At 48.1% G+C, this 10,762-nt stretch overlaps 1 protein-coding gene across 2 annotated transcripts; it reads right to left on the reverse strand.

The window, feature by feature from the left end:
* Positions 1–937: 937 nt before the first annotated feature.
* Mcfd2 (multiple coagulation factor deficiency 2, ER cargo receptor complex subunit) lies at positions 938–10,517 on the reverse strand. Of its 2 annotated transcripts, XM_051175225.1 has the most exons (4): positions 10,421–10,517; positions 4,509–4,666; positions 3,651–3,810; positions 938–2,358 (listed from the first exon to the last, which is right to left on the reverse strand). In XM_051175225.1, the coding sequence occupies exons 2-4, from the start codon at positions 4,652–4,654 to the stop codon at positions 2,227–2,229; spliced, it is 438 nt and encodes a 145-aa protein (XP_051031182.1). In that variant the 5' UTR covers positions 4,655–4,666; positions 10,421–10,517; the 3' UTR covers positions 938–2,226. The 2 variants fall into 2 exon arrangements, with proteins under 2 accessions (XP_051031182.1, XP_051031183.1); XM_051175226.1 differs by lacking the exon at positions 10,421–10,517 and having other exon boundaries at positions 4,588–4,666.
* Between the last annotated feature and the right edge of the window lie 245 nt (positions 10,518–10,762).

Consider the following 10,762-nt stretch of genomic DNA (forward strand, 5'->3'; position numbering starts at 1 on the left):
TTCAATCCTTGCAGCAGGCTGCCTCCCTTGTGCATGCCATCTCCCTTCTGGAGATAAGGCAGTGTGCAGATGACCCTGGAATGTTCACAGGCTCAAAGGTTCAAGCCTTGCCTAGATGTGAGAAGGGTGTGTCCCTAACGTCCCAATCCCTCTCCCATCGGGTAAGGCAGCACAGGCAGGACCACGGGCATAAACATGAACGACTAGCCAGCCATTTAGGAAGGGTCCCTCCTTGCCTGATCCATGGTCCAATTCTATCTTTGAAGGACCTTCTTTCCATCCTTAGTGACTCCCTTCCCAGCTGCCAGACTGTGAAGTTCCTCAGTACACTCCCAAGATCCTTCCAGAAGGGCAGCTTGGCATGAGGGGCCAGTCCACAGTCCAAGGGTCTTTGTAGGGGAGAAGTAGAAGGGGAACCTTTGACAACAGGCAGAAGGAAGTGTGTCCTTTTTGGAATGCCAGAGAGCCCGCTTCGACACTTGGACCTGCAACTGCTCCAATAATGTGATCTAACTGAAAAAGTCACCAGAATCAAGGGTAAGTGCTATGTCACCTACCCTAGAGTCACAAGCAGAATGTGGCTGGAGAGGGAAGACTCAAAGATGAGTTTATTCAGGATAAAAAAAACATGCCTAGCCAGGTGATGATGGTGCATGCCTTCAATCCCAGAACTCATCAGAGGCAGGTAGATCTCTGTGAGTTCGAGGCCAGCCTGGTCTACAGAGCAAGTTGCAGGTCAACCAAAGCTACACAGAGAACCCCTACCTTAGGGGAAAAAAAATGCCTAAAGGGGAAAGTGACTCTGGACACTAAGCATCTACTCTGTGGAAAGGAGCAGGGCCCAGTCAACAATTTGCAGTTCCTGGAAGAAAGGCAGTCATGTATAAATCAGCCTTTATGGGGTGGGGAAGGCTGCAGGTACAGAATTGGCTGCTCCTTATCTTTCCATCTGTTTTATTGTCAGATAGTGAGTTCATTATATAAATCTTTCAAAATAATGAGATATTACAAGAATAGTTTACAAGTCAGCTCTGATTGCACAAATACTTGACACAGGAAACTGTCTTACAAATACATACGTTTTCTTACAAGAATACTTTAATAAAGAAAATAAGTCTCTATACGTCTTAAAGCAAATTTGATTCAGCTTCTTCTTCCAACTCTGCCATCATTCTGAATTCATTTATAGTATATGTCTATCATATCCTGCAAGGCAAATTACACCCCGAGGCTGCTTCTCTTTCAGCTACTACAAAGATTCACAATGCTAAAGGGCCTTAGGCTTCCTTTTCTGATCTTCCCTGAAAGGAAAAGAATTCTTGCATTCAGGCTTGAAGAGGTAATTTTAAAACATTCCTTCCAAACTTGTATGAAATTAATCACCATTTCTGAGTGACTGATCTTTTAGGCTCTCACTCAGGCTAGACCAGCTGATGGTTTAAACCTGCAACATCAAGTCAATAGTTGGTACTTCACGAAGGGAACCCTGGGAGCAAGGATGAAATACCAGGACCAGGAAAACAGAGGACAGTGATCAGAGAACACTCTCAAATTCAAGGTCCCTCCCAGCTTGGGTGTGGCAGTAGTTGTATAAAATACTGAAGAACTGAAAAGGGCTAATTATTTAGGTCAGTGGTGTTGCGTCTCCAAAACACCAGTGGATACAGAATCTCAGACAGACTCTGCATCCGGCTGAACTTAATGGGTGACATTCTTCTTATGTGGTGGCTTTAATACACTCTCGTATATAGCCACTTGCCCAGAGCAAGTGATGCTGTATGTCAGGGGAACAGAACACTGACCACATCTGCCTAGAGATGGGACCCACCAGGGAAAACATGTGCTTTCACACTGTCCCTCCACTGTTACTGCAAAGTGGGCCCACTTTGCAAAGCAAACTGCCTTTACTTTTCAGGTAGCATGAATTAACATCAAGAAATTAGAGTGGCATTCTGCAGTCCAGTTCCTGAGAGCTTGGGGATAATATCCAACACCCTTCTGGAGGTTCTCATCCAGCTCCAGTCCCACAAGCTTAAAAGCACGTGGGGACTAAGAAGGCATGTCCCATTCATTTGTATTCCTTCTGGCTTTTCCCCCACCCCAGTGTAACAAACTGCCACAGAAGGGTATAGCAGTAGATGGAAATGAGTTGTTTTGCATTACCAGACAAGTCCCATCACATTATCAAGGGTCACATTTGCACATAACTAAAGAGCCAAATAACATCTACTGCAGTGACTTTGCGAATTCAGCATAGTCGATGTATCCATCGTTGTTCTTGTCATCATCTCTCAAAACGCCATCTATTATGTTAATCAGTTCATCTTCACTCATTACTGGTGCCTGTTCACTCCCCTCCTGCAGGAAAGTAAAGAGGTGACGAGGTGCAGGATTACAAAGGCACATTAGCAAATGCCTGAAAGGGCCATGCTCGACTTATCTAGAAGCTGTCAAGGTAATATGTGGCTGCTTCTAGGAATCCAGACTCATAGGTAAGATAGCATCAATTTATAAAAACCCACATGAAAAACTACATGTGCCAGTTACAAGAAAGTTGTGAGCACTGGGCAGTGGTGGTGTATGCCTGTAATGACAGCACCTTGGAGGCAGAGGCAGGCGGATCTCCATGAGTTCCAGACCAGCCTGGTCTACAGAGTTCCAGGACAGGCTCTCAAGCTACACAGAGAAACCCTGTCTCAAAAAAGCAAACAAACAAACAACAACAAAAAGATGTAACCAAAACAGGGCTTTGCTTTTTTTTGCTTTAAAAAATTACTGTTTATTCTTTTTTGGTTATCAAAGTCATGTACACTCACTGCAGAAAGCTGGGTCTGGTTACAAAGAACTGTTAGTCAGAATCTATGACCTATACAGCCATCCTAAGAAAACTCACCACCTGCGCCCTCGCCTAAGAAAATGGAAACAGTGACATATGGACACCTCAGGGTCAAGGCAGGAGGAAGAACACACTGCCAACCATTAGAATGTATGCTCCCTGAAGAGAAACCACTGTCCTGTTCTAGAAGCTGGGGTAGGAGGGCTGTGCCAGCTGCAAAGCTGCCATTCCCGGGTTAGCCAGCTCCCACATCTGTCTTCCACATCTCTGCCTGCCGCCACCTCCTCCCCAGGTACCAGTCTCACCTCCACTCACCATCCCTAGCACACAGCATCCTTCTGAGACAGTGCTGGGGCTCCCTACTGCCTATAGAGAACCCCACACTGAACCTAAGGTGAGCCTCCTCTCCATCTCCACCCCCAACCCTTGTGGCACAAGGAAAGACATTAAATCTGGAGGCACAAGGTCTTGATGTCAATTCCCTTAGCAAGGAAAGGGGTTACAGTGCCTGCCCTGCTCAAGGCGGCAATGGAGCCCAAGCCACCTCTACTTGAAGGTGCCTTGGGACACCAGGGAGTACTGCACAATATGGCATGACCCCCAGCTACTCCCAAAGCTCTCTGTCCCTTGGTCCTGGAGTCACCATTCTCAAATTAAACAACCTCTTCCCTGTGCTCTACGCTCTGCATCATGAACCTGGTCTGTCTTTTTAGGCTGGAGCCTCAAACTCCAGATGCAGCAGAAACACTGAAGCCTTGGCCCAGCCTGGGCACCAGTCCACCCAGACACCCTGAGACTGAACTCCATGACCTACCTCCTTATGGACATGAGTAATGGCCGTGGACAGTTCTAAGCCATCAAGCAAATCGTTGCCATCATAATCATGCATTTTGAAATAGTGGAGCTGCAGTTCTTGAGGGGACATCTCCGTCTCTGGTTTGTCGATGACACCTTCTAGATGTTCCATGATATGCCTGAGAACCAACAGTCAGAACATGCCAGAACCTTAAGAATGCTGACAAGTAAAACTGAAACCAGTTCAGAAACAGGCCATATTCAAGGACATAACACACAGCTAGGGCCACAAAAGGAGTCAACACCAACATCACCTGCTTCTGAGTGGGAGAGACCGAGGTGCCTTCTCTTTACTGTTAGAATTTGCTTACATTTTTGACCTACCGATTTTAAAAATAATTTTTTAAATAAAATTTAGAACAGGCACGGTGTTGCATGTTTTTAATCCTATTCAGGAGGCAGAGGCAGATGGATCTGCTGTGCTGGTCTACACAGCAAGTTTCAGAGAAGCTGGGGTTACATATGGAGGCCCTGTCTCCAAAACCAAAGGACAAAGTGCAAAGTTTACTCCCCAAGAAAGATTCGGCATCCAAACATGTCACTAAAAACATTCTGTCAGAATCAGGAAATCATAATTATATTCTGGACTAAGTTCTGACAAATAATTCACTGTATTTAGGTTTTGAAATCCTCCACTTACGGGATGATGAAGATAAGAGTACCTTACAACTAAGAGTCCCAAGGGATAAACACCATCCTTGAAAAATGTCCAGGAGCCCTACAAATTGATACGGAGGGAAAGAAGGTAGGGAGTGCCCTGTGGGCTAAAACTGCAGATGATAGGAACCTGGAACCCCAGCCCCGGCTAAATACATACTCTTGGTCATGCACTGTGTTCTTGTCCAGACCCGCGCTGCCATGATGGATGCTGGCCCCAGGCTCATGGGCCCTGGTACCTGGAGCATAAAACGTCCAGAGCAGGACACACAGGAAGGTAACTCTGAGCAGCCACAGGGATGTCATGGTTACTGGTACCTGGGAGGTGGAAAACACACAAGATGAAGGCAGAGCCCCAGAGCTTGGGTTCCTTCCAATAGCTAACAGTACATGCTTCAGGGAAACCTGGAAGGTGGCAAGGCTGCTGACAGGAGTACTTCAAACTGGCTTAGCTGTGGGACTGGAGCTGGAGCTCAGTGATGTGGCACTTGCCCAGCATGCACTAGGTCCTGGGTCCCATTCCCAGGACCCCAGAAAAAGTCCAGCTCTGCCACTAGTTCTCCTGCTTCCCATCACTCAGTTGGACAGTGGAGGTCCACAGTTTCCTGATAGAACGTCAGAGGGCTGAGCAGTCACACAAGAGCATGAAAGGACCTGAGGACTAGTCCTGCCTAGAAGCCCACAGAGAGACACGCTTCCTACTGGAGCACAACAAAAGCAGAATGAGGGATTTTCAAAACAGGAGTTCTGAAAAAATCTCCTTGGGTGAAGGAGCCAATGCCTTAGCTAGGCCTAGACAAACAGCAGGGACGCTGGCTGGGTCTTAGGGAATGACCACAGCCAAGTGTGAGCAGGTGCAGGCAGTACACTTGGTCTCAGGGCAGGCAGCAAGAGCAGTGGCAGGTGCAAAGGTGAACGGACTGTACATGCTGAGCCAAGAGGCTGACATTTCCTGAGAACTAGAAATGAGATCACAGGCTGGCTTGGCTGATTCAGCCACGGGTTTGATGGAAAGGGATGGAGTGAGGCAGGACTGGAGACAGGGCCATAGGAGCTGAGGGAAGCAATCAGGCTGGTCACAACCTCAAAGCAAGGCCATTACCCTACCTTGCCAGGGTCCTGAGGGGGGCTCATAACTAAACATGGTGAGAGCATTGGAAGGGGAAGTTACAGAGAAATCCAGATTACATCTTTTTTAAATTCATTTTTTCCAATCCCAATTTTCCCTTCTCTTCCCCCCCTCCACCCTCCCCCCACTGTCCCCCACCTCCCACCTGCTTCTTGAAGAGGGTAAGCCCTCCCCTAGGAAGTCTACTAAATCCGTCCCATCACCTCCTTGAGTGAGCAGGACCAAGCCACCACCCCACCACCCCCAACCTAGGAGACTGAGCAATGTATCAGATTACATCTTAATGACACTTGGAACAATAAGTGGATCTTCCAGACAGTTCAACCACCTGGCGAGCTCCCTGAAAACCACCTTAGGTCGTAACACGGGTATTGGCACCAAGGGTTCAGCAGCTGCTGCTTCAATGCAAAATCTTGTCCTTTCTAGGCTTGGATTGGAGACTCACACTTCAAAGTGGAAGGTGAAAGACAGCCCAGGACCTCAAACACAGCCTGTGTTCTCATCTCAAAAGGCAGAGCCAATTCCTCCAGGACTAACAGTAGCAGGACCCCAAACCGTCAGCAGTAAAGATTAAGTGTAATGTCATGTGCCCCCTTACCACTCCATAAACTCAAGAGTACAGCTCTCAAGCCGAGCTGTCTCCAACTTGTAACCAGGGACTGTAAAGCAGTCCTGGTCCTTCCTGCATCCTAAATGCTCTCAGGGAGGACACAAGAGTATACCATCCTATGACATTCACAGAAATTTCCCCGATCTAATTTGTCTACCTCCCACCATCTGTCCTTGTTGATGGGAGGCACGACCACTGGGAGGGATAACGCTCAGGGTGCAAAAGAGCGGTATCCAGCCTGACTGCTGGGTTGTGACAACATGACATCTGTCATTCTGCCTAAGATTTCTAATATAGATTAAGTAAAAAAGCAGGTGCCAAAAGTCTACCCATAACTCATTGTTGTAAAATAAATATATATGCACACATAAGTACACTGTTTTAATGAAGACTGTTAAATTATGATTCTTTTACTTTGCAACTATTTCAAAATGTCTACTATAACTAGCCATGGTGGTGATACACCCCTTTAAACCCAGCACTTGGGAAACAGTGACAGATGAATCTCTGTGAATTGGAGGCTAGCCTGATATACACAACGTGTGTGTGTGTGTGTGTGTGTGTGTGTGTGTGTGTGTGTGTGTGTGTGTGTAGGCAGGCTTGGTTCCAGGTATCTTCCTTAATTGATCTCTATTTTATATAATGAGGCAGGGTCTCTCACTGAAGCCCAAGCCTGCTTATTCAGCTAGTTTAGCTAGTGATCTTGTCTATCCCCTATTTCTGCCTCCCAAGCACTGAGGTCATAGGTGGCTGCCATATACACCTGGCATTAATGTGGGTGCTGGATATTTTAACACAAGTCCTCAAGATGCAAGCAGTTTATCCCCTGGTCCATCTCCCCAGCCTGCAGCCAAGTTCTGATGTCAGTGTGAGTGAGGGTAGAACTTGGACACTTGTCTACTGAACAGAAATTTGAGTTGGGTGGTCACTGAATCCAAGGCACCCTTTCCTCTACCAACATAGTTGGATCCAGTTGGAATGTATATCTACAGGGATGTTTTCTACTCAGGTAATACCAGAGTAACCAAGTGACTAATAACCACAGAACTGTGAGTCCAGGGTATCCTTTCCTCAAGGGACACAGCAAAAAAAGCCAAGAACTGGCAACTTGAGTTTTTGTCTCACCTGGTCCCTCAACTGTTTGGTCCCAAATAAACACATAGAGGCTTATAATATTATAAACTGTTTGGCTTATGGCTCAGGCTTATTTATTAACCCATGTCTATTAATGGGTGTATCTCTACTAGCTCTTGGCTTACCAGTGATGCTTGGACCTCTTTCCTCCTCGGCAGCTACAAGGCATCTCCCTTGCAACTCACTCCCTGTGTTCCTCTTCCCAGAATTCTCCTAGTTTGGTAGCATCACCCATATTTCCCGCCTGGCTACATCCTGCCTGCCTATTGGGCAAAACAACTTAGTTCATCAACCAATAAGAGAAACAGATATTCACAGCATACAGAAGGACCTCCCCCAGCAAAGAACCACTGAGAATACACAGGTTCCTAACCAGAAGATCCCACAAGCACTACAATGACAACAGGTAATGACTGCCACCTGTCAAATTAAATTGTTCCCAGTCAAAAGAAAACAGAGTGTCCCATTCTGGCCAAAGAACAAGTTGCATCATCTACACTCCCATTATTTAGTCCAAGGCCATGGGTGCACAGCTTGGAAGAGAAGCCCCAGAGTTCCTAAGCTCACTGGCCTTCAGGAAATTACATTGGCCAAGGTAGAGAAAAATCCAAATGAGGAGAAACTGATCGACTGACTCTCCTTTCCTAAATACAGGCAGGTAGCCATGTGTAGTATGGCAAGATATTAGTTTATGCTGTGGAATATTTTTTAATGATGCAAAGATGTGTTGCATTCTTTTTTGTTACTTTTGTTTAACTCTGTAAAGCTGTGTTACTTTGCTTGCCTAAAACACCTCCTTGATCTAAAGAGCTGAATGGCCAATAGCTAGGCAAGAGAGAGAAACAGGTGAAGCTGGCAGGCAGAGAATTAAGAGGAGGAGAAATCTAAGGAAGAGAGCAAGGAGTGAGAAAAGGAGGAGGAACGCTAGGGGCCACCCACCCAGCCACACAGTCACCCAGCCACTCATAGAGTAAGAAGAAACACAGGATAAAGAAAGGTAAAAAGCCCAGAGGCAAAATGTAGTTAAAGAGAAATGGGATAATTTAAGTTAGAAAAGATGGCTAAAAAACAAGTCAAGCTAAGGCCAAGCATTCATAAGTAACAGTAAGTCTCTGTGTATTTATTTGGGAGCTGGGTGGCAGGCTCCCAAAGACTAAAAACAACACACACACACACACAGACACACACACACAGACACACACACTACAGTATAGAGCCTTATTTTGATGTGTCTGCAGTCTTGGAAACATGACTATCCCATGTTCTCCTATAAATGGTTCATTTATGGGTTAGCACAACTACTTACATACTCTGACTATTCCTCATTTGGAAGAAGACCACATAACGCAGTGAAGGAGGAAACAGATACTGCTAAGCCCAACAGCCCCATTAACCCGAAGACCAGTGGGGTGACAATATGGCCATATCACCCTAGCATCCAGAGGGGACTTTGGAAAATGACCCATGCCTCAGCATTCATCATCAGGAGCAGCATGAGTCTGGAAGGACAATGCTGACCTCCCTCAGATCCTCGATCCAACGAGGTTCCTCTCACTGACGTATCTGGTCACTCCTCCTAGGCCTGGTTCAAATGTGACCCAAAGACTCTGGCAGCTAACACTGCCTACTTCCTTGTCTAACTGTTTTTTTCCTTCCTGTTTTTCTTTTTCCCCTTTCCAAAGTCCAGGACATCGAGTACTGAACAATGCTGAGCTGGCCTGGGGACAGCATGGTCAGAATAAGATGAGATGTGGCACAACAATGTGTCAATCTTTATCTCTGACCTAAGGCTGAACTCTCCTTTGAGGCATTCCCACTCCTGGGAATGCCCTGGCCCACCCTTCCCTCCAATTGTGTCATTATTCCTTTCAGTGAGTGTTCACCCTAGCAACTGTTGTCAGCTTTTTTCTAAATCCAGGGGCTTTCAGTCCAGAATGTACATTCAAGCAGCCACATTTGACAGCATCCAGACATCCTGTACCCAGAGTCAATGCCAAAGAAAACTGGCCAGCATTTCTTACTTTGCTAGCTCCAGGGTCTTGAAGTAAAAGTAACCAGTAAGTCTCCAGGTTAAAGAAACCTCTAGATGGACTGAGGTTGAAAACTTGTCCTGAACAGGTTGGCGTTTAATAATTTGATCTACCTGTTCACTGGGGTTAGCCAAAGAAAAGGCACGCTACTCTTACACATTTAACCAACAGCCTAGTAACAGAAAGAGCAGAACTGCAAAAGCTGTGAGAACTGAGCTGTTGACACAAGCTGACTCCTCTATCACAGATCACAGCCTGATGCAAAACGAAGGCCACTAAAAGAGGCACCCAATGGGTGTCACATAACCCCCACTCACACTTGGAATGACTCAGGAAGCATGAGAATAAATATTTCAACCAAAAAATTGTAGTAGGAACATGGGGCAGTGAACACCTGAACTCAGAAAAGACTTCGGTCCAATGTAGGAGCAAAATAATCAATTGTGGAGGAAGGGGTCTTAAGTACAAAAAAAAAGGTGAGTCATAACAGCCTGTGCAAGAGACTCAAAGTGCATGCGAATCCACAAAAAGGCAAGGGAATCAGGGGCGGCGAGGCATATGGGATTTGTTTGAAGACCGCGTCTCTAGCTGCCCTGTATTGGATGAGTTGAAGAGGCTCGGCAAACAATCAAAGGAGCAGAAAGGGAGGCTGAATCGCCTGGGCAGGAAGGTGTCTGGGAAAACGAGAGTTCTGACTGGGTTCGACGTCTCTGAGGAGTGCAGGTGAGAATGACGCCCAGGCCTCTGGTTTGAGGCGCCATGCTCCGGAGAGGGCAAACAAGAAAAACGAGCATCCCTTGTCTTTCCAACCGCCCAGGCTCAGGCTAGCCAATCCCACCGGGACAGCAGGACTTGTGGGTCTAACCCAGGAAGATGGGGCAGCCGGGGGCGGATGGAGTAACGCCCGCGGCCCTCGTGCAGGCCCCACTGCACTGACACTCAGCCCCTCCCCCAGGGCCGAGCGCGGGGCTCAGCCCGGCAGTCGCGTCTGGCCCCGAAGCCCCCTCGGAAGTCAGGCGGCTGCCGCGGGCCAACCAGGTCCCGCTGCGCCCGAGTGGTCCGCGCCCTCCACCCCGCCGCTCTGGCCTCCCATCCCGAGCCTCAAACCCCGGAATCGCCCGCCGACTTCTGCCCTGAGAGTCAGGCTTCCCGCCCGCAGGTTCGCTCACCCTGACAATCGTCCAAGCGGTCGCGAAGCACTACAGCATGAGCCTTGCCAGCTACCGTCCGCCGGACGCTTATTTTCAGCCCGTCGGACCCGCCCCCCAGCCGCCCGGCCGCGCACGCGCACCACCTCCCACCCGCCCACCGGGACCGTCGGTCACGCCCCCTGGGCGGTCCGCTCCACTGAGTCCACGTGTCCTCCGTCGCCGGCCGGACAGGACCCGCCTCCTAGGGGCGACACCCAGCTGCCCCAGCCTCCGGGAGCCCCAGCGGCGTGCTAATTGCTAGGCAACCCCGGAAGCCCCGGGACGTGCCTCGACGTGGGCAGTGGGCTGAAGGATCCGGAT

This window comes from Phodopus roborovskii, unplaced genomic scaffold, assembly GCF_943737965.1.
Source record: "Phodopus roborovskii unplaced genomic scaffold, PHOROB, whole genome shotgun sequence".
NCBI lineage: Eukaryota > Metazoa > Chordata > Mammalia > Rodentia > Cricetidae > Phodopus > Phodopus roborovskii.